General features: G+C 42.3%; 1 protein-coding gene across 4 annotated transcripts in view; it reads right to left on the bottom strand.

The window, feature by feature from the left end:
* utrn (utrophin) overlaps nucleotides 1–24,889 on the bottom strand; it is a 170,204-nt gene that overhangs the window by 48,265 nt on the left and 97,050 nt on the right. For 3 of the 4 annotated variants that reach the window (XM_061091915.1, XM_061091917.1, XM_061091916.1), the window contains exons 56-62: nucleotides 22,570–22,742; nucleotides 20,960–21,116; nucleotides 11,252–11,381; nucleotides 9,138–9,406; nucleotides 7,993–8,139; nucleotides 4,994–5,072; nucleotides 3,410–3,470 (exon numbers count right to left, since the gene is read on the bottom strand). In XM_061091915.1, coding sequence (XP_060947898.1) covers nucleotides 3,410–3,470; nucleotides 4,994–5,072; nucleotides 7,993–8,139; nucleotides 9,138–9,406; nucleotides 11,252–11,381; nucleotides 20,960–21,116; nucleotides 22,570–22,742 — 1,016 coding nt within the window. Of the gene's footprint in view, nucleotides 1–3,409; nucleotides 3,471–4,993; nucleotides 5,073–7,992; nucleotides 8,140–9,137; nucleotides 9,407–11,251; nucleotides 11,382–14,375; nucleotides 14,529–20,959; nucleotides 21,117–22,569; nucleotides 22,743–24,889 lie in introns of those variants that run through there. The other variant, XM_061091918.1, reaches the window with a different exon arrangement.

The raw sequence follows: 24,889 nt of genomic DNA, 5'->3' as shown, positions 1-24,889 counted from the left end.
TGAATTACCAGCACCATCCTGGCGAAAACATGGCAACCCAGAAAAGCCTTGGAATGAAGGCTGATCCTGGCAGAGATGCAGTCTTGCTTTATTTCCGCTCAGAAGGCCCTCAAGACCCGCTCAATTTCCAGAATGGGGCGAAATGGGACAGCATGCGAGGCAGCCAGCGTGAGGCTGCTGCCGCGACTCGTGTGGCGCCTGAACTCCTCACCGCAGGGGCTGGATAAGGTGCAGGTTTAATCAGGGGCCTTTTGTCAGCCTGAAGAAAAGCCGGAGAACTCGAGAGGAGATGGAAAAAAGAGACGAGGAGGAGGGGGCTTGTGGAAATGAATGTGTCAAAGAGTGATGTGGGTGTTCCAGGGCTGTCAGAGTGCTGAATGTGACCTGCGATTAGAGATGGATTTAGAGTTCAGTTTTCAGGCTGCAAATTAAGTGGGTTTGTGTGTATGTGTGTGAGGGGGGGGGGGAAGAGCAGAGAGGCCAGGGTACAGCAAAGTACATCCATTTCAAAACGAAAGAAACACCACACACTGGGGTTGAGGTTGAAAGAAAATTGATTCTTCCTGTTTTGGAGAGGCAGCACCCAGATGATGTGAGAGCCACCATGGGGAGGAAAGGCCCTGGTCCAACCATCCTAAAGGCATCAACACAACATATGGCATGTGCCCAGAACGAGTTTGTGTAAATAAGTTTGTATGCTTCTTTGAGTGTGTGTAAGCATTTCCCTGCCAGCGTGAGGGTGATTTAGTTCTTGCCTGGTGATCAGATCTCACTTCCATGCACGATATGCAAACAATGACGTCCGTGGTCAACAATGGTCGGATGTAACAAAGCACAATTACCTGTAATTTAAATTAAGTAGATTGATTTTCTGTTACTTTTCACATTAACTCACATTTACATATATCAGCAAACAACTGTACTTTATACTTATACTCCTGTAAATGTTTTAAAATAAATCAATAACGAGAGCAGCACTCTTTGGTGTGGAAGAAACACTTAGGCTCAGACATTAGGACGTAGTAGATTGCTGCATTAGGAAATAGGCTATACTCTGCAAATGCTTTTACTTTTTATTTAGTATATTTAAAAGCACATACTTACTTACTTTTACTTATGTAAAAATCCTAATGTGGCACTTTTATTTGAGTTTATTTTTGTACTTTTAATTAAGTAAATAAAATGTCTCTATGTTCTCCACCACTGGTTGTATATGTGTTGGTCTGTGAGGGAGGAAGAAATAGAGAAAAAGCGCAGAGCAGGTGGGGCTGAAATAATCAATACATTGTGTGCAGCTCGACAAAATAAGATTAACTTATTTGAAATCATAAAAAATGGAAAATCCATATGCGGAGGTCAGTGTTAATATTGTAGCAGTGGCCAAATGATTTTATATGTTGAGATTTTTAAGTTCATGATTCATAAAATGTTAAACACCATACTACTATACAAAAAAATTGTATCGCACATCTTGAAGAGGGTCAACCCATCACGGAGACGAGACTTGTAAATCTTCAATGCTGAAACTATAATTGTGGATTGCTCTGTGGAGGCTGGCCTCATTTATAAAAAATGACCATTTCACAATTTAACCGACCCACTGACATTTCAACTCAGGGCGAAGGGCCATTTAAAGGGATCAGCCTTAAGAATAGACACACTTTACCGCCGTCAATCACAAAGTTAAGGCTGTAACACTGTCCCAGCAGGAATGATAGAGAGAGACAAAGAAAGCGAGACTGACAAATGATCGCTGAAACTGCCTTTCAAAGATTTCTCTAACCACAAGGGTGAAGTCAGGTCTGGTTAGTCAGCAGTTCGCTGACAGAAGTTACATGATTTCTGGATAATGAGGTGAACCTTTCAAAAGTTTTCAAAAACTGACACATCCTGAGGAGCAGAGAAGGTGTCCTAGTTGCTACCATCATCTCATTGCTGGTTTAAATAAAAAACCTGCTGTTTGGCCTGGTTTGGTAAATCAGGAAGCCACCTCATGTCAAGCTAAAGTTGCTATAGTGACTGTTAGAACAGCGTGGGCAGATGTCCACAGAGGATTCAGACTGGTACTAGTATATTCAATATCAAAAGAAGGGGCTGACGTCGGACTGAATGAGAAATGTGCAGGTGGAAAAGCTGGAATTTGAATATACACTGAGAAGAAGATCAGTAGAAAGAGTCGAGGTGGGAGTTAAATATTTGATGTGTGCACGAGGAATATTCTTGAAACCACAGCTTCTATTTAAACATTAGAGGGGAATGTATATGAGAGGTCACTGGAGGTCAGAGCTATGATGTGGAAAGGTTAAAAATAAGTGAAGTGTTACCCACAGAAAAATGCTTGAGATAAAAAGCAACTAGAGTCAACTAGAAACACAACTAAAATCAAAAATCCGACTTCATTCGCACCATACCTCCCACATGTTGGTTTACTATACGCTGAGGATGATTAAAACAAATGGAAATGCAAATGCAAAGTTTCACAATCTGACAACACAGGGAATTTTGATTTGGTTAAATTTCTTTCCTGACCTGATAGGTACAGTTCATGGCCCATAAATGACTCATGAGGCAGCTGCATATAATTTATAAATTGTATGCATATTATTCACTTTTTAAACTCCTTTGCCTTCTTTAAGTTTTAAATAATTTGACCTTGTCAGACCCTCTACATTTTCATCGAAAGACAATTTGTCTGAAATAAGAGATGCAGCTTGTGATGAATGGCCACAGGCAGAATGTATTGTAGTAAAGTATCAGATGAAAAACAAACCTGAAACCATTAATATCAGAGATGGAGATAAATACCCAAAAGAAAAGTTCAACACAGGACCATTTGAGGACAATGTGAGAATAACTGCATTACAGTAATAGATGCATAATGTCATTCCGCCAAATTTGCATTCTATGAGGTGTCAGCCAACTTCAACTGATCCCGACATTTGTGTTTGATCCGAGCCCCATTTGGCAAGAACAGGTATGGACGAAAATTTCGGAATCACAATCGGGTTCAGATCTGGTCCGTCACCTTGGCTGGGCGGATGTTTTACAGTGCAAATGTCAAATTTAATCGGAGACACACAGACCCGGTGCAGCTTTAGTCTGGTTCGGGTTGGCCTTGGTTTTTCTTTTGGGCTCTGACAGGTCGGGACAGAAAGATGCATCCGAGCCTCACTCCGGTTCACAGTTTCACAGAGTTATGTGTAGAAAAGCAGCTTTTATCCATCACGCAGTGCACAGCCACTGTCTGGACAACAAATGGCTGCTTTGCCTCTCTGACCCTCACTAGGCAGAGTCCAGCCCAAAACCCCCCCCAAAAAATAATAAAAATCATTGACAAACACTCACACACAGACGAAAGCAATTTCCACAGGCACAGACAGGGGTCTTGAAGCCGTTTCTTGCCACTTACTTGATGTAATATGGAACCTTATTCTGGGAAACTGCTCGTTGCCAGGGGAGCTGTACGGAGGCTGCAAACAATAGGAGAAAAACACCATCTTAATTATGCACAGTTTAACCATGAAGTTTAGAATTCAAGCCTGACAAGAAATAATTCTCACATCCAACACATCCATAATAACTTTACCATTAACAACTGGGGGGAACATAATTAAAGGGGCATTGTTTTCTCAGATGATAGAGGGAGGAGGAATACGCTGAGGCAGGAAAGGAAAAAGATCTGTTGACAAAAGGCTCCATGTGCATGGATTTAAAATAAAAAATAAATGCCGACACATCCAAGGCAATCTTAAAAAATAACTGACACATGGTTAAAAGCAGCGGAATCTAAGACTTCAGAAGCACTCAAGAGCAATACGGAGCAGAAATGTTTCCTGATTTATCGCCCTCCCACTTCCCCTCCTCCTTGACACAGCTCTACGCTCAGATCGAGAGATGAAAAGACAGTAAGAGAAAGATTAAGCAAGATTGGAAGATATACCAGATGGATAGGACAAGATAAGAGCACAGTACTTTATTGATCCCTGAGGGAATATTAAGCTACTAGTGTAATGAGAGCGAACGGGTGATGGAGTAGATAGTGTCATATGGAGCCAGGAAGATGAAAGAAGAGACGGAGAGGTGTTTTGTCTGCAGCCGCTGCCGAGCACTCAGCAGGGCTCACTTAGTAAATTCACGTCTGGTGGTGACACAGCACGGCGACGGAGCTCACCACCTGCTCAGGTCATCGCACGCCGTCCATCTTATCTCCGCGTGTGACAGTCGGGAAATATAGAATTATTGCCAAGCAGTGCAGTTTCTGCTGTGCATATTTCTCTTTTTCTCTTCTCTTCTCTTTTGACCACTGAAATCTAATCTGTGAGTCCAAGTGAATTGTACCAAATGTAATGAAAATTTTTCCTGGCAGTCTTTATATATCCCAATCACAGGGACGTGAGTGCACTGTGACCTTGAACCTTGACCTCCACGCACCCAAAATCAAATCAGGTGAACCTTTAATCCAAGTGGACGTTTTTTTTACAAAATTTGAAGACATTCCCTGAAGCTGATCTTAAGATATCACCAAAACAAGAGATTTCATTCTTGAGTCAAAGTGAATGTTTGTGGCAAATGTGAACGGATCCTTGACGGGAGAGAGAGAGAGAGAGAGAAATAGAAAGAGAGAGAGAGAGAAAGAGGGAAAAGGAGTGAGAGACTGGCTTCTTTGTTTAATGTTCACACTCGTGCATTTGTCTTTTCTCTCGATCTTTGTGTCTAACCCACTCTCTGCTAATGACCACTCCAAAGAGGGAGAGAGAGGAGAGAGCCAATGGAGAGCTGTAATTAAGCCTTTCATTATTCAAGAGTAAAGTGCCTCGTCTGCAAACTCTGTCCGCAGGCACCCACATATCCAGTGAGCATGGCAGTGAAGCGTATAACATCTGAAGATGAGACGATAGGACATGAAAACACTCAGCGATCTGAAATAGTGGGAATGAGTAGAAACAAATCAGGTCCTTTCCAAAAAAGAGAGGATGATTGGCGCTGTACTTACTGGAGAGGAAATGTTGGGAGGAGGGGCCAAAGTCTCGGTGGGCTTCCTGAAGTAGCTTCAGCCTTTCGTCAACCGCCACCTAGACGAAAACCAAACAGAGAGGAGAGGAGACAGTCGGCTGTGAGAGGACTTCATTATCAATGGTAAGGGTTACATATCCATCCATCCAACCATCCATTTTATTATCCAACATTGGATGAGCAGGACATTCCAGACACCCCTCTCCCCGGTGACACCTTTCGGTACCTCAAGGGCAATCCAGAGGCATCTCCAGGCCAGATGGGATTTGTTTCCCTCCAGCAAGTTCTGGGTCGACCCCTGGGTCTCCTCTTAGATGGAAGTGCCAAGTTCAACCTCTAAAGGAAGAGCGTATACCTTTCCTTACAAAGGTACCTCAAGCAAAGGTGAATTGATTCAGTTGACAGAAACGACACATTGAAACTGTGGAGAAAGATAATTTCAGATAAGACTTTTTTGCTGTGAAGAACTGTATCTGGAGAATATAGGTGAGACCCCAACTCTCCAGAAGACCAACTCGCCTCACGCTGCCCAAGTGAGACGTACCTGAGTGGCTCACGTGGGCAGAGTGGTCCCTCTAATCTGAAAACATGGGCCCGGAAAAGAAAGCAAAATGTTATGCAACGCGCTCGCTCCTGAGTGTGGCCCAGGCGTGAGAGTCTGACTTTGAGAATGCGAGGAGCTAAGTGATAAGTTGAGAGGATAAAAATCTGGTAGCCTGGTAAATCCAGCCACATCCAGCCAACCAGGCTAAGTTCATCGTCTGCTGGATTTCAGAACTGGCAGAGCGAGAGATGGAGTCAATAAAGGTTGGCACTGGCACACGGACCATGACCCTGAATAATGTTGGGATTATGTCGCGCCTCATGTCGTCTCATTCAAGCAATATGATCAAAACAATGTTTTTTCCTTGTATACTCGGCATTATCTGTATTATTATAAACCTGCAGGGTATTCATAAGGTGAAGCGTCATACAGTTTTTAGTGATCAATCTCATCCAGCACCTGTGCTCTGAACGCCTGTGGGATTGATTTGCTTCATCAGTCTGAGAAGCAGGACAATATTGGCAAGTCTGTAATACTGACACAAACAGACACACACACACACACACGCACGCTCACACCCCTAAGGGATCATGGCAGCCACACCACAGCTGCCCACACAGTGAACCTGAAGAATTGGCACAGAAAGGCCGTTAGCTTGGGCTCTTTGTGCCCACTAATGGCTGTTATGGTCACCGTCCCGCCGAGAGGAAGATGAGAGCTGAATATACATGAAAACCAAATCATCCGGCTACACAACCAGGGCTGGTTTATTAGCAGAGCTTTGTCCCTTCCTGCAAACTGAAAGTAAAAAGCGCAGACAACGGAGAGACAAAGTGTGCGTCGTCCCTTGAGACCCTGCGCTGCTCTGACTCAGTCTTTGAGTTATGGTCATTCTCCAGGCACAAAGACTATCAGAGTGTGTCTGTCCACGACATGGGAAGTTTCACAAGGCTACAAATTAGCCCCGATACCCAGTTTCACTCCGTGGCAGTGTCCTGCTTTCAAAGGGATGGTTCTTCGGTTTCTGTCTAAGATATCATTTTTCTTAACGTGCTTCTGGCCACAAGCCCTTTTTTTTCTGCCCACGTACTCGGCTCATTTATCTACAGCAGCGATGATGTGTGGTCGCATGCGAGGAACCTTCACATGAAGTCCGTCAAAATCCAAGTGTCCATGTCGCTATCTGTGAAAGCACAGTCTATTTATGGACCTGATCTGATTTACACATCTGATTGACTCCGTATCTGAAAGCACCACTGATGTTTAAATAGCCTCTTCTTTAAAGGCTCCATGGAATGAAAAACACTTGTTTGTTCATTTATCCATCGTTAACATGTCAATAATCTCTTTTCCTGCTTCAATTGTCTCATCTTGCACTCTGGGGCGTTTATTTATTTTGCATCCAATGAAAGAGCACTACGGGCTTCGCATCTTGGCTCGAACACAAACCGCCTTACTCCAATAAAAGATTTAATCATGGTTGTCGTCTCTGTTCGTTTCATCCCTGTCCGATTCATCGGTTAAATCCACAGGCGTAGGAAAACGCGGTGGCGGGAAGTCCTCGACAGTAGAGAGCCGGCTGTCGTCACGGCTTTCCATGTTGAGCTGTTAGCTTCTTACAAATCTGGCCCGGGGGCGTAAAGCCCTTAAAACGCTACAGGCTACTGCAAATGTCAATCAATACCCACAACAATTCCCTGCATAGCTTTGTGTATTTACTGGACATTTGTAAATATGTGGAGATAATTAATGCTCTAATTCATGGGAACTTTTATGAGCCGCTGAGAACACAGTGTAGAAACTGATAAAACAGGAAAGTAGGCCTTTGACAGGAATGTTTCTCCACAACTTGATGGTGTAAATGTCCACTTTGCTAAACTCTCGTACTCCCTAATTTATTGCAAACACATCTTCTCTTCTCTCTCCCTCTGGTGACTTGTAAAAATACTTTTCCACAACTTTTGCTCGAGGACCGAGACGCGCTCGGCTCTGAGAAAGTCCCTCAGCGGATCAGACCGAGACATTCGAGCACGTCGGGAGCCAAGAATGTGACTGGTGCGCTGTGAGAATAGTGTCCATTGATGTGTAGTGACAAAGTGTCGCGCCGAGCACAGAGCTGTGTTCAAATAAAACAGGTACACAAATGGGAGAACAACTCCCAGTCTCCAGTGTGTTTGGCTGACACAAAGTCAAATCAGCATGCACAAGCCGAGAGAAACCGAAGGGGACCCAGACAAAGACACAAAGAGGAGATGAAAACACACACAGGCAGACTGGGAATGAGGATTTCTACATATATTGAAGACAACAGTAATTTGACAAGTGTGGACAAAATACTGAAGGAGGGAAAAGAGGCCAGGCATACAAAAGGGTTTTGTGGGAAAATATCATGTTAGCCGCAACATCCTCAGATGATTTGGGAGGATTTTAAATACCTGCAGCAGTTTCCATCTCATGTTGAGCTGGTCCAGTTGTCTGGAGGCGGTGGAGGACAGCTGGATGTCCAGCGGGTTCAGCTCTGCAGAGAGCTCATTGACCAGTTTGACGTCCTGACGTAACGGGGCCACCTCCTCTCTGAAGGCCTGCACAGAACATTTTATATTATTGCAATGTTAATGACATATACTGTTATCATATTAAAATACAATTATAATACATATATTAGTCTAATTTCTTAATTCTGACATTTGTATTTTTACTGCCACACAGTATTAGGGAAAAATTTAAGAAACTCTGAGACTTTGAGAATAATGTGAGAATAAAGACTTAATATTACAAAATAACATTTTATTGTACCTTGAAAACCTCTTTGTATCTTGAACCCCTTCTTTCTTTAGAATTTCTTGTCCTAATACTGTAAAACTATAACTAAAGCACTGCGTGGAGTTAGGTTTTGTTGTGCTATAATTCGCATTTACAGTATAACTTCATTACTATTCTCTTTGGTTGTAATCTCCTATACTGTACGACAGTGACCTGACCTGTTTATTAAGTGATATAATTGGTCACACAGAGACGATCATTACGATGAGGTGGTGTTACAGAGAGCTACATTAACGCAACAGTTGCCTTTCCTCATGCAACCTGTGAACCATGACTAACTACAGTGAGAACGATTTCTCCATTGTCGCTCCTTCATTCATTGTTTACTGTTTATTCGGAGATGCTGTCATTCTTCTGCCTGTTGACTGAACGTGTCGCCTCTTTCTAGGTCAGATCTTCTCAAATTTAATCAAAAAGCATTTGCAAACAAACAAGAAGGAACTGTCAAACAGTGTTCATCAGCAAATTAGTGCTTTTTCGTCTTTGGAGTATTAAATCAGGACAGATTCCACATCCAAGTCTCGATCACATTAGTGCACATACTTATTTCATGAACGTGCAGTTGGAGTCTTACGTTTTACTCGATCAAACTGCAGTTAAATCAGTAGTTTAAGATGTCCAGGCCAGCAAGTCTCAGTGAATGGCCAAGATTTTTAGTTAAAGGACACCGAGGGAAAGAGGAGCGAGTTTTCTTATGCCTGTTTTACTTCGGGGACACACACACACACGCACACACACACAGAGCACTGTGACTCACCATGGTCTTGTCGATGTGGTCCTGCAGCGAGTCGATCAGCAGATCCCCCACAGGCTGCCAGGTAGCTTTGGCCTCCTCCGCCTGAGTCAGCCGCAGGTCGAGCTGGTCCATGGAGCTCTGCAGCTCCTGGAGTCGCTCCAGCGCTCGCTCCACCTGACTGTGCCAGCCGCCCACGTGTCCTTTGAGACGCTCCCACCGCTCCCTCACCTCGCCTGTCTGCTTGCGGATGGCCCGAGCCAACCCCCGGGCCTTCTCCTCTGGGGTGAGGTCTGGAGGAAGACATCAGAGTAAACAGGCAGGTTAACAGAGACGTAAGCTTACTTGTTAACAAACACAGTTGTCTTGCCCCTTTATTGGTCTATGTACTTGCTCCAGTGTCCTCATCAAATCCAGTCAAATCCTTTCCGCCGACCGGCTTATTTGATTTCATAACCCCAACTACTATATGCACCTTTTTACAGACGAGCTGCAAATGAGAGACGGGAGAAGCAAAGTTTCCTCAAAATTCAATTCTCTCCTTCACTCACTCAATTAGAAAGTCATTTATATTTCAGGAGCATGCGGACAAAGAGGAGCCAGAGGAGTCGGCAGATGAGAAAACTGCTCTCCAATCACCCATTTCAACTACAAAGAAACAGGAGCAGCTTTTCCTCATATCTCCAGGGTCATGAATGAATTAACATCTTCACCTGTTACACCTCTACAATGTCTCTTTCCCCCTATTATCTCCTACCCTGCCCCATTCATATACACACACACATAGGTCTGTGATTAACACCAGGTAGCGCCACATGCACACACACACACACACATAATAAAGAATGTTGGTTACAAATAAAACTAAATCAGAACTTTACTTTAGTAGCATTAAAAAAAGAAAATACTAAGAGAGCGAATGTGGGACAATTAAAATGGTTAAGACTTTAAACACAGTGTCAATCTAGGAAACCCCGTCTCCTCTGATTACACGACGAACGCACCCTCTGATCTCAAATCAGCTTTTTATCTATTTATACAGTGAGACGACGCTTTGATATCCGCACGAAAGATCACACACAACAAGCCGATCGGCCCGCGCTCTGAAGTCTCACCACACCTCTACACAGCCCCTTGGCTCGCTTTAATTATTTACACAGTAGGGATTCGGTTTAAAGGGAAATGCGCTGACTTAACCGAGACTTCTGCTGCCGCGTACGACAGATACCGAGAGGAAATGCAGAATGAGTCGATGCATATTTGATTCTTGGATTCCCGTTATGTGTTGGGTTGTCCACCCACTCAGATTATTAGTGGAAAGCCGAGGATCTTTGATGCGCGGCTTCGCCCTCTTTTTCTATTCTCATTTCCTGGCAGCTTTCAACTGTGTCTCATCCAATAAAAGGTGGAAAAATGTACCTGCAAACACTATCATCACAGCTTAGTCTTCTTGTAGATGTGACACCTAGTGACAGAAACCCCCCCACCATAACAAAACTGGAAAGAGGTCATCTCTCTTGTGTGGTCCTATTCAATATGTGGAACGCTATTTTTAACCACATGCCAATTTATTTCAGTGTCTGGATGTGGAGTGTGAAATTTATACTCAATATGGTGGCCTAAAAAAAAAGAATCACACCATAGAACTCAAATGAAGTGTTTGTGGTACGTAAAGAACCTCACTATAGAATTATTCACTTAATTTTATAGATGAAAAAACGTGAAATGTGCCGGTCAACATCTGTCCATGATGATATCACTGGATTTTCAACCTCGATTTCGGTCACCAACCGGATGAATGCTGCTTACAGCCAAGATAAGATTTTAGTTTTCCGTATTAGGTGGACATTAAAAAAGGTGGACAAACTAAAATTTAAGCAACAGTACTAGTGGTTTTTAAAATATTACACAAACAAGTGCAATCCTCTGACAACAGTATATGTTTGTTTTTTATGTTTTGTTTTTTAAGTTTCTGTGAATTCCCAAGTATCTGGAATCACAACTCAGAGTGTGTTGTCCTGCGTTTCGACTGGATCATCTGGTACGTGCTTTACCACTATAGTGTCCTGCGTTGATAACATTTAAAAATCCTCTAGTGTGCAGCAAGCATAACTGGTACTATGAGAGAGCAAACGTACCTGTCTTTGGCTGCGGGTTCTTGCGTGGCTCTCCAGGACCCTCAATCGGCTGGTCAGCAAGAAACATCCTGGCCTGGTCCAACGTGCTGTTCACCAATTGCTCACGCTCCTTTAGCTCGGCCCGTATCCCCTGCAGGAATGAAGCACAGAACAGTGGAATACATAAAAATCACAGATTATTCTCATTGACAGAAGTGGTTCGAATGAAACTTAATTTGAGGCAGTAAAGGTTGTCCATTGATTTTAAAAGAGACATATTAGGCCCTTTTTAAGTTTTCTTTCCTCTAGTGTGTTGTACAGGGGTTTAAAAGGTCTGGAAAGTTGGAGTCATGTCACAGAGGAGCTGCAGCAGTGGACAGTTTGAGGAGAGATATGCGTTTTCTAAACATTAGAGCATGAAAACCGTTTCAACCAATAACCCAAATTGAAACTATAAATCGAAATATGACTTTAATAAGTCTCCTTTAAAAAAGAATATGATAGTTTTTGTAAGTATTTGAGAATGGGGTTAAAAATATGTGCACATTTGATTCTTCTCTCCTGATCTTGTCTTGTTTCCATATTGCTGCTCCCCCCCATCAACGAGTTCTGCTGCTACTGTCAAAATATCCCAAAAGTCTCCCATGATTAACTCACGCACTGCGAATGTACACAAGACTAATCTACACGAGAACAACTTAGGATGTTGACACGCAGCTTATGGATGAGATAAACAACACTCTCAAGGGCTAATTAGGTGATTACTGCATAACAAAACCCTTTTCCCTGCCCAGTCTTCCCTTATTAAAAGGAAAAGCAAGAGGTGAAGCAGAAATAAGAGAGAGAGAGAGAGAGAGAGAGAGAGAGAGAGAGAGAGAGAGAGAGAGAGAGAGAGAGAGAGAGAGAGAGATAGCAGTTATCTGATGAGCTTTGGTGGAAGTGGGAGCTCTCACTACAGAGCAGCGATTGAAGGCGAGAATCGGGGGGGGGGTCAAATTGGGTTACTTCCTCGGGGTCGATGTGAAATTAGCTGAGCGACCTGCCGAATGGAAGTGAGTTGCTGGGAGTTATAACCCTGCAGAAATGATCATTACAGGGCCGGCGAGCAATACCACATATCCAGTTCCTCTTCTTGGACAACGTACCATACACACAGACACACACACAGACACACACACACACAGACACACACTTCAGGCCCTACAGTTCAGAAAAACTGATGAAAAAGTTCACAAAGTAATTTGATGGACGTCTTTTTTGTTGATGACTCAGCGTTACCACAGCTCACAGCCGGTCATAAAACTAGAAAGTGGGAGCAGGCGCGTCATGTACGAAGATAATTATTCTTGTTTTAATATAAGTGTGACCCCCGGAGGGGGGGGGGGGGACTTCGCTGCCCATCCGAGTGTGTGATTTCTTTGTGAGGAGGCAGCGTTCTGTAGTTTCGGGCCCCGTTGATGAGATGGGACGACTCACTTAGCGGACTCATTGAACAGACCTGGGGGGGGTGAAAATGAGATGCCGAAATTCCTTTTTTTTTTGGTAAAAACAAAATTGACTGGCTGAGAACCAAATGACAACATGCTGAGTTCAGAGGGATCAAATGTACAGTGTAATATGAAGGGCTGAGAGGAGATGGGGAGGATGGGGCGAGTCAACCTTGAGACGTACAAACCATTTTCTGTTCTAGCTTGGAAAGAAAATACTAAAACTCATTTCTGGGAGTAATTTCCTCTACAAGTAAAGTTGAGACCACTGCGATGAAAGTCCCACACGCCCTCGTGCCAAAAAATGAGCATCCGGCTGAACACAAATTAAATCAACCCCCCACCCACGCTAATAAATGGTTTGCTCCGTTCCAATGATTTCCCCCTCGCTCACATGGAGGAAAGATAATCGGCAGGTAGCTCCGAGAGGGGACCTTGAGAGATAGAAACTAAATGAGACGTGATTGAGGAAGAGGAGAAGAGGTGTGTCTGTGGAGAGGAGGAGGAGGGTGGGGAAATAAAGCTTTGAGCACGAGTACCAGTCAAAATTCAGCTCCTCCTTGGTTTTAGTTCTGCACAAGGGATTGAATGAGTTGGAAGAGGTTGAGTTCAGGATGTTAAATCTGATATCAGCTCTGTAACGTCACATTTAAATTCTTTCCTCCTCATCACAGACACAGGATGGAGCTCCATCATCCTGGTGGAAACGTCCCCGGTCAGATGAACCAGAGAAGCCCGTTTAGGCGTATGAAGGGAACTATGTTTACAACACAAACCAGCGAGGTGTCTACTCTACGATATGTTGTTATCCACTATGTCTTGATTTTAGAAAAAATATATATCTCTCAATGTTTTGTTATTAAAATTCACAATGTGTTAAGCTAGCTAAACACATTAATATTTAATTATACAGTAAAACAGCTTGATTATAAGCTGTCAAACAACTGGAGTGAATAAAGTATCACAACACATGGTAGAACATTGAGGTTGCCATAGAGATGAAAACATTTCTGGTCGACTACCATCAATCCCTAAGTGCTCAGAGACAAAGAAAAATTTACAATGTAATAATACAAAGGATGTGACTGAAAACTCAGTAACAGCTGCACAACAAACTATATGCTCACATATTTTTCCACATTCCCTTCAGCCCCTCTTTTAACTGCCCACCTCAGTATGTATGGATATATGTGTAGGCTGTGGTTGATGAGTGGATATGAAAGTGCATTTATTTTAGTATTTCTTAGATTTTATTTCCATCTTTGTATTCTTTTTTTTAACCTCATGCTATTTTTATCTTTATATATTTATTGACGACACCAGGTGGAAACATAGGGAAGAAATTTCACTGCATTGACAACTTGAAATGAAATCAATCCATTGAATATGGATTATTTATAAATATCATGGTAAGATTATTTAGTCGAATTCTGTTTCCAAGGTCACGATTGACCCCTGAATTTCCCTCTTATTATCGTACAAATAAAACGACCCAAACTTGGTCAGCTTTAGGTAAGTGTACCACTTGCCTTTCACAATAAATGTTGAAACTTACAACTGCAGCTCCCCCCCCAGATACCCCTCTTCAATATTAACTGCCTCCAAAGGGACAAACAAATCCTCAGCAGGTTGTAACAATGGCGAGTGCAGAGTAATACCCGGTGTAGCAGCCGCTCCTCCTGTCATCCCGCCAGCGGGTATCCTCGCAGTTCAGACAGTTAACAACACCAAAGACCTTTTCCCAACATGCAAACTATTTTTTTTTTACATTTTGTAACCTCAACACAGTCACACTATCAAAGTGCCACACAGGAGACACGGTGTTCAGACGGAGCGTGTGAGGTAAATATCAAACGCATGTACAAAGTCCAGGTTAGGAATAGAGCTTGGTTTTTGTTTCTGAGCAGGCGAATCCCAGCTCGTGCTGAGTCATACCACATGGGTTCTATGTGAAAAATGGCTTATTTTTTTTTAACAGGTTTCAGTATTGGAAAGCCAGAATTAGTTGAGGCTTCTGTGGCGTATGGAGACCAGGAGAAGAAAAAATTTTTTATTTTTTTTTATTTTAACATTGTGTTTTAATGGCGTGTAATCAAACTTTGACGCCATGCCACGGAGTAACAAGAAGACTGCTATTTTGCATTTAGTGGCCATTTTGACCATATTCCACATTTTTACTTTGAGGTACTTGTACCAGGGCTTACATCAGATCAATTTCAAATTGAGATGAGTGTCATCACAACAAGATGGAGATACAAACTAACTCAAAGATCGATTTTTCGTCACACGGTGTGGTGTGACCGTGGCGTGGCTTCAAAGTTTGATTACACGCCATTAAAACACGATGTTTGCGGACATACATGGACCATGAATCCTTTGATGCTGAGCTGTAAACAAACAACTCCACTCCTGCATTAAGGCAGAACCACAACACTTGCAGCTATGAGTGACCTTGGCTATGTGTGTGTGTGTGTGTGTATGTGTGTGTGTGTGTGTATTTTGGATTGTTTGTGTCCAGGCCTGAGTTTGTGTGTGTGTGTGTGGCCAAAACAGCCCAGCAAACTCTTATCACCGTGTACTCTGTGCTGATGAGATAACATCGCAACACAACCACTTTCGGAGCTCTGCCAAACATCCCTCTTCCTGCTCTCGACCCCCTGATGCAATGGCCTCCTCGCAGTTTGACCACAACCCCTCGTCTTCTTCAAGGATGAAAAAAAGGCCTTCGAAAGGATCACTACAACACACCAGCTCCTTTTTTATCAGGCAAATAAAATAAACTCAAAATGGCATTGTGTATTCTTCCCTCAGATATGGATATATTGGATGCCACCTCCTAAATATGCTTGAAAATAACAAAAAAGCCGAAAATGATAACAAATGTAATAAAAAATTCCCTGGATCAGTCCCTTAATCCGGATCTGCACCAAATTTTTATGGATTTTTCCTTGGCCCAAGTCCCATTTTCTTCCAAGTTCTGTGGAAATCCGTTTTTGTGTGTAATCTTGCTTACAAACAAACAAACTAATCAATCAACAAACAGACGGGTGAAAACTCCTCGGTGGAGTTAATAATATGGGTATTTTTTTGTACTACAGCCTGAACAAAATGATCCAGATTAGATTTTTGTTCTTGCTCACAGTTACACACTTGATGAAGGAGTCTCAGTGTGACTTTAATTACTCCTTTGCCCGTAGCATCCGCTTCTTGTAAAAGCTTTTGATAGGTGGTGCTTGTTTAAAATCATACTTTCTGACACGCTCTACTGATGCACTGCCTCCAGCCTCGGCCATTTTAAAACAAGTAAAGACGCCCACTGGCTGTATTATTCCCCCAGAAGTGTCAGAAATAAACAGGTGACTGTTTTGTCGTTAATAAAATAGGAAAGCGGAGTTAAATAATAATGTATACATGAGTTTCTTAAGAGACAAATCCTGACTTGACACGTTTTTATGATTTTTCTTTAATATTTGTATTGGATATTATGTTTATTTTACAGTGTTGTGCTGCTGCAATTATTTACAAGGATTTTAGAGAAGCTGATGCTTCTGGCAGGAATGAAAAATAAAGCATGAAATCATCTATCATTATTGAACTTGATACTATGATGATGCACTTGTGGTGATTGACAGTAAACACTGCGCTGACATATTATGTCTTTATAATTTGACATGGTGAATTTACAGCATATTCACCAGCGGGCATGGAGAAACATTAGCATTCATGTAGAGAGGCAAGTCCACTGTGTCGCTCCTTTTTTAGTCCTAATGAATTCCTGAGGGAAATATCTGGCTCTTTAGCTATGAATTTTCCAATATGGTCACCAATGCTGGTAATTGGTGTTATTATGAGTGTGGGTAAAACATTCTTAAATATAATTTGGATTCAGTCACGTTGGCTGGGGCTATCTACTTGCTTTTTTATAACAAAAAACAGAGTGCCTATTAAAGTTTGGCAATTTAACTCTCTGGGTGGGTTGGGTTCAGAAACGTGCGCCCCGAGCTGCACTCTAATTGGTGTTTTGAGAGATGTTTTGTTGAAATATTGAATGCATGCAACTATAATGAAACTGATTATAACACCGCTGTGGGCCATAAAACAATCAAAAATAATGACTTAGACGTCCAGGATTTGCAGTCAGGTTTATCTACTCATCAGAGCCATTTTCAATATGAAAAGATTAATTACAGCAACTTTAATGCTGCAATATTGCTCAGGTGAAGTCATGTTCCCCCCCGGTGGTGGATAATGATGTATTTTCTTTACGAGGTATGTACTTGACAGAATGATAAAATAATGTATTTAGTGTCACGGAAGCAGAGGAAAACGATTAGAGGTTACGCTTAGCAAGGCACTCCCAGTATTCAAGAAAGAGATATGATAGGATCCAGCGTCGCACTTTAATTTAACTCTCGTCTGGGATCTGTCCCTTCAGGTGCAAATGGCGCTAATCAATCATGCAGGTAAAGTGATATAAGACGTTTTCTAAAGTGGAATATTAGACCCTCCTCAATTTAGAGTGGGTAATCGTATACCACCTAAGACTACTAAGAAAACAAGGTCAACCAAATTTGATCCAGCTTTTGTTCTTCATACTTATTCACACTTGGATGAGTTTCAGAACAGACCTGATTGGACAGTCCTAACACTGTAGACTAAAGGCCAACTGTTGCTGAAAGATAACAGTCATTAAAAATGCCCACAGGCAGTTGGTCCCCTATTCCCACTCACTTTATCTCAAAGCTGTTAATTTAATACAGCAGATTGATGAGTTTAATCGGACGGATGCTGACGGAGGCATTTTATTGGATAAGTGAATGTGCGATTAATAAACGCTATTACTGCCAATTAAGCCGAGGAAATCAGGCGCAGATCAATACGCGGAGGAGGGAGCGGGAAGTCGGTCAAGTGAGACGGGTCAATAGTGCTCCGTTCAGAAAGGACAGAAACGAATGCAACAGTTGATGTATCATATTTGTCCTTTTCTAAATCTGCTGACCTCATTTCCTCCATCATTAAAACCTATTCTCTCTTCATTGAATTGGACCCATTTCCTGCTATTGTCCATCCCTTTTGTTCCGTGGTTGTTTAAACCACCGTTCCCTCATAATCCGTTTCCCTGCAATACTTCAGTAACAGAAAATATCTGTTTCTCTCTGTTGGACAAAGTGGCTTATGCTTCCTTTTATCTCTCAAAGCCCTGGATAAAAAAACAGGAGGAAAAAAAGACAAGGTTTATCTGTTCTATTGCTTCCCTACCTCATAGATCCAAACCAAACCATAGCAGTACACATTCCCTTCATCTCTCTGACAGAGCAGCTGCTGCATGCGTGTGACAGCAAGTGATGGAAGTGTGCGTCGACGTTTGCATGAGCTATGCAGGAAACTCTGTGTGTAGTGTGTGTGGACGTAATAGAGCACGACGTGTTCAAAGCCCCGGCTCTTTGTGCAACTCTGCCTCCTCATAACTCTCAGGGTCCTCCAGACCTCCAGGCCAATCGATTAAGAATACAGAGGAGAAGGAAGTGGAGAAAAAAACATAAAACACAGTCCAAAACGAAGAGCGAGCCTTCCTCCCATTCCGCTCCCCTGTTCCATTATTTCTTATTTCAGCTTTCTGAAAGCTGGAGGCCTGTGGATGACATGGTGGGAGGGGAGAACGAGAAGGAATAGGGTAGAGGGGGAGATTGGGCGACCAACACTGGGCTGGACACCACAGAGAAGAGATGAGAAAGAGGAGCTGAGGGAGGCTGATGAGGAGAGGAAGGTGAAAGTGGAGGTGCAGGAAGATTGTATTCTGCTGCATGTGATGTGCGCACTCAGCAACAATTCCCGAGAGCCTGTCTGATCTGGGGGGGGCGGGGGGGACCTGCCTCTGCGACAGGTGACAAGTCAGAGACAAACATCTCAGACCACAAATTGTTTGAGTAGTTTTTTTCCGAAAACCCTGCTGACTAACAAATAAACAAAAGCAAAAACATTCCACCAAAAAACAACTTGGCGGGGGTAATAACTTTTTAGCGATGATCTTGGGGGAAAATTCTTCTTCTTCTGTTTTATTTTCAATCTGTTCTCCTTTTGACTGATGATTCTTCATTGAATCATTATAGGACTACACTTAGCAGGCATTAAAGCAGCCAAGAAATTGATCATCTGCCACTGGACACGGCCCCACACTGTCTCCACCGCAGATCAGTTATCCATCTCTCTCAATGGGTTAGGATGGGCTTTAAAAGTGAAATATTTTATAGACTTTTTGGATAACTATATATTTTTCATTCGTCTTCCCTTGTCAGTATTTCTTGTTTTTTTTATTTCGTCTTCTCTTTCCTTGTTACATTACAGAGATCTAATTGAGCACACATCTCATTTCAGCGTTTCCTGAACCGGTCGTGCCTGTGTGCTTGATTGCTCGATTAGTCTTCATTGGCATCACCTCTCCCAAACGTAATGGGAAAATGTTATGTAATATATGATTACATAATCACATTACGAAACAAATTGTCCCACTCTAATAAAGTCGAAGCACTAGCACACACAGATGTGCTGTCGTCATAGGAGTGTGTGTGTTTGTGAGTGTGTGTGTGTGTGTGTGGCGTTTGCCCCTGAGGGTGTCTACTGATCTGTCTAAGTGTGTCTGGGATCCTTCGCCCACGCCTGGTTGCACATGTGTCTCCTCTCACAGCATTTTGGGGAACAAAATAATAGCGTGGTGAACGGGGGTGCCGAAAAACGCATTACAATGTCAAGAGCGACATCAACAGTAGCGGCGGCGGCCGGCGAACCGGGAGTAGCCGCCGGGCGAGTCATCTATCTGAAAGCAATTACGCACAATAACCAGTGGTTAGAATACATAATACAGCGGGGAAGACGGATGACGAATGGCAGCGGTGACAAAGATATGAATGGGTTGGCACGATGATGCTATCGATCGCTTGTTAGAATAAATGATACAGTGTGGTATAAGGCAGATAAATAACAATAATTCTGAGAATGAAATAGGTGGAACAACAGTATTGATCGTGCAGTAGTGATTTTGGTCCTTAGCTCTCTACTGAAAAAAAAAAAGAATAAAGATTGTGTATGAGCACTACTGAGCTAATATAACAACTCTGGGGATTATTAACCACGGACACATAAAAACACAAAGCTGTGACGAGTAGTTTAACTGATGCACTGGAGCCGCAGCGCTGATGAGCCTGATGCTTGATAATGTCACAGTGTCTCCTTGTGGCTTCAACTGTTCATTTGTGTAGGAACTGAATACAGTAATGGAGGGTTAATAAACATGAGACTGTGCAACAGCGTTATAAAATATCGTGAATCAGCTGTCTGGGTTATTAAAGACAGTCTGGGACATTATAGATTGGGCTGTTTTGTCTGTTGTAAGGTTCTTTGTCCTCGAAGCATTTATCTGTATATCAGCGTAAGCCAGTGCTGCTGTGATTATAAAAAGTCTGGGAGCGGACTGATGCTTAATTATGCAGATAGCAATCACCACAGTGATAAGTGTGTATTTGTCAATATATACACACACTCAGGGACAGGTATAAATAAAACAGTGATGGCTTAATTTGTTGTTCTAGCTTTTGTAAATGCCAGTGTCAGGACTTTTGGTAGAAGCATTGCAAAGTTAAAGCGATATGGCCAAAGTTATAAACATTTTCAAATTAGTCAATATCGACAATTATAAAGATAAACATCGTTTAATAACATTTTTTAGGGTTTAAGGTTGCTCTTGGGTGAAGGTTGTGGTTTTAATTTATGAGCAGAGAATGAAAAAACACTTGACAACAGGAATATGTATATTACAAATCACTGTGTTAAACCATTTTACTGTAATTGCACAATGCATAAGCAATATCAATGTATAATGGACTTCCGTTATATAGCGATTGCTGAATAGGTATATTGTGATATTAGATATTATTTTATAACACAGTGCTACTTTGATTTCTGCACACCTCATTTGGATGTTCCAGTCAATAAGTGAACGATAAACGTCTCCACCAAAACATTATGATTATAATAAAGTAAATACAAAAATGTGAAACCTTGAAAGGGCCTTAAATTCACTTACAGTGGATATAAAGGTACTTAATGTTTCAGTGGGAGAATATGGCCAAAAATGTGTAGGAAACTCAAAAACACATTTTGGATGCTGGATGAGAACAATCAGGGAAGAGGTGTGATGAATCGTTTACAGCGTGGCAGGAACATTGCCTGAGGCCGTGGTACATACCGTGCAGTGGCTCTGCTGCTGCAGTAAGATGGGCACGTCTCCTCCGATGGGCATCTGCTGGGCCAGCTCCTCGTCCTTCATGCAGATCCACCTCCACAGCTCCTCCAGGAGGCCCAGCAGACGAGACCAGCGCTCGGCACTCGCCTCCAGGTGCGCTCTGACAATGAACAGCATCGAGGGGAGATATAATTATACCTGTCACTGCAAAACCACGCATTCTATTCAAGAGTAACGTGCTTTTTAATTTTCGTAAAATGCAGATTTACATTAATATAAAAGTAACCTGGGCAACTATGCAAGGCTAATCATTTTTATACAGAAATAGGGCCACTTAAATTCTGCAGACAGTTAATGGAAATCAACCAAAAACTTTTTATCACCACCCCTTGATTAAAAGCCTCACAGTTGACCACTCCAGAGTGGCTGCTGCCCTTCAGGAGTAAATGTTATTTGTAAAAGCGAACACAGTCGGCTGCTAATTGTGTGGGTGGTACCACGCATGCAATATGTGTTGATAAGCGCTTTTGTTTTCCTGCTCTCCTCGGGGCATAATGCATCTGAACACTGTGCACAGAGACCTCCTATTGCCACTCGCCGAGTTAGCCTTAATTACACATGTAGTGCAATTAAGGCATAATGGGCTGTATACAATCAACATCCAGAGCAGCGCACCACCCACACAAACACAAAAACACACACACACACACTGATCTCTCACTGTCAATTTTCTCTCTCACTTGTCTTCCTGTGGAACAAGTCCAGCCTATTTTGCCTGCACTGTCTGACCTTGACTAACACCCATTTATTACTTTCCACTCAAGCCGTACAAGTTCCAGCACAGAATCTTTTTTGATTTTTTGATTTCCCCCCAGTCTCTCTTCACTCTCTCTAACCCATCACCTTGTCCCTGTGCCGCCGCTCTCTTACCCTCCACTTTGTCTTTGAACATCTCCATCTGGCCCTTGTCAACTTCACTTCCACCTTCATTTCCATCACCCTCCACGTTGCCAGCCATCACCAATCACATTTATTGATGCCAAGGTTGTGGCTGACGCAGCGCTGTCTGTGTCCTCAGAAGTTTATGTGAACTGTCAGGTCCGGTTTTGTTTTTTTTATCTCTCTGCAACCAACTTAGATTCATGGGAAATCGGACACATGTGGTTCTTCCATGAATCCAACACATGAAAGTCATGTTCAATCAATGTGTTCTTTTTGTGAGCGCAGAATACTGCACGGTCCAGTAAATAATAAGGAAGTATTAAGAGTTAGGCACAGGGTATTTGTGATGTGTCAGAGACTCGTGAGTAATCCTCGACTTGTCAGTTTTAAAAAATATTTCTGGTTTCCTGGAGGTCAAGTACTTGATGTTTTAATGGAATTCAGAGTTTCAGTCCTTCAGAGCTTTTCTCGTTAGAGAATCATACTTTCTCTCTTAAACTAACTTTGTTTTTGTAAAATACGAATCTGAAGCATGAGACCTACTTGAACCATTTCCACAATCACGATGTGGGTTTTTTCTTAGAGCAGCAACAGAGCAGCGAAGCAGCCTGACCCAAAACACTCGAGAGAGAAAAAATCCATTTCTATTTCTAAGTTTTGGTTTTACTGACCTAATGTTGGCTGATTTGGTCTTCAGGTCGCTCCAGCGTTGATTCATGTCATCCAGCCTGTGTTGGAGGAACACGGCTTCCTCCGAGCTGCCCAGGGCCTTGACCATCTTTGACTTGTTCCCGTCCACGCTCTTGTAGATGTCATTATGGGCATCGATCTCAGCCTGAATGTCCTGCAAACACACAGAGGGACTGTCAGAGCCAACCGTTTCTTGGGGGTAAAGTCTCTGTGCACACGGACGGGACGGCAAAAAAGTAAGTCTGCATCACAAACACCCAAAATTGGATGTCACAGTCTTCTACGCTGTCACAACTGATTATTCATGAACCGAAAATAACATTGGACTAGTCTTGGGGGAGTTCACGGTATACTGCTCGCAATATATCCAGAGGGCAGAGAAGTTTCTATTTTCATGAAACATCCTCAAGGTACTTTTTGACTTTTTTGACAAGAAAAGATTTAAACTTCTATATTTTCACTGAGTCGGAAAGGCCCGACCCCGACCTGAAGCACGTCCCAGAGCAAGTTCAACATCCCTACTAAAGCTCTTAGATTGTGCCAAGGCTACTCCAAAGCAAGCTTAGCTAATTAAATGCTGGGATACAGTATGCGATTCTAATATCATGCAGAGCTACTCTAAAATAATGTGTATGTGGCTCCAGGAGACCATCACATGCAATAATGTGACAGAGCACAATTTTTCCGTGTGTGTGAGTCTTGAACAGTCTATTACACAATCATATCTCAAAGGGTGTGTGTGAGAGTTTGTGTGTGTGTGAGGGTTGAACCACAAGGGGGGCTGACGCAAGAAGAGGATCCTGTCAAATGTGTTATTTTTAGATGTGTGAAACTGCTCCATTTTCTCCTCCATCTCTCCCTCCCTCTCCAACTCTTTACTGGGACAACCCTCAGTTTAAGCCTTTTCAACTGCACATGAAGAGACGACCCTAAGGCCGGGTGAAACAACACCTGCAGCAGATGTGCAAATGGGAAAGAATAGTGTAGATATGTGTAATGACACCTATAGGTCGCAACAGTGGTGAACAGTAATAGAAAACATTAATAGAACTGGAAGTTGTGTTAAATGACTGATGGCTGGTAACTGTAGTTGCGTATCCTTCTCAGATTGGAAATTATGCAATTAACTGGATTTCATTTTACAATTACTGCCTTATCTAGGGAAACACTAATAATGTCTCTGCATGGTTATTTTTTTGTAGCCACATTATAGAAATTAATTATCAATAATAAAAATACATTTTATAACTTTCAATTAAACCTTCCGTGTTAAAAATGTTATTTGAATAGAATATTGAATACAATATGTTCCAGTGGGAAAAAATAAAGTGTACAGCAATGGGAACTGGCACAAACACAAACACATGGTAGACACAGATAAAGTGGGAGTAAGATGCACATGACAACACATACCATGTGCACGTGACTACACATGGGCTTCTCTGGAAAACTTGTTTCAAAAAAGCAAACAAAAATAAAGTCCAGCGACAGTAGAATGGGACAACACACAAAACAACTGTCAATTGCCACAGTCATCTGAAGCAGTGTATGTAATATACTGAATGCCAATAGGTCTTTACAAAAGGCTGAGGCAAATCCCTCTGCTCTGATATTCAGGGGATTCATCTGCTGCCTTTTTGACACAAATCAAAAATCCTCTGAAAGGTGAGAGATGAGAAAGAAAGAGAGTGAAAGACAGACAGACGGAAGAGAGAAGGAAAGAAAGACGGAAAGGTAAACAAAAAGTAAATTACAGAAAAGTAAAAAAACAGAAAGTCATTCGGGCCACTGAGCCTGTTGGCTGCGTTTCAAGTCATTACCCGAGTGCTTCCTTTTTGTTTTTCTTTTAGCACTTGCACTTCCCCTGGATGTAACACTGACTGCACTCACGACATAGGAGCCACAGACTGAGCCGTCATATAGAGGCACACACTGTATAGTCAGTTACAAAAGCCCCCTTTAAATCTAATATCACCCACTGAAAGACCACTTGAAGTCAGAGGTTTATATATGTCAACTTGCATCCGGAGCAACTTCTGTGTGATCCCTTTCACTCTCTCACACACTAACAGACACACACACACAGACTAACCATAAACATTTGAATGGCACAGGTCACCATGTCAGGTACAAAATGCCACTATTCCATGCTTTAGTCATTGATTATTGTAGAAAATCTAATCAAAAGAGAGGTTAAAGAATCTCACATTCGTGTTTTTTAATTTCCCCTGCCAATGACGTTACATTTTCACTCCTCTCCATTTGTTTGATGGTTTGCATGATTGTTTGTGTGCAAGCAAG

This window comes from Limanda limanda, chromosome 18, assembly GCF_963576545.1.
Source record: "Limanda limanda chromosome 18, fLimLim1.1, whole genome shotgun sequence".
In the NCBI taxonomy this organism is placed as follows: Eukaryota; Metazoa; Chordata; class Actinopteri; order Pleuronectiformes; family Pleuronectidae; genus Limanda; species Limanda limanda.
This window is presented reverse-complemented; position numbering and strand designations above follow the sequence as displayed.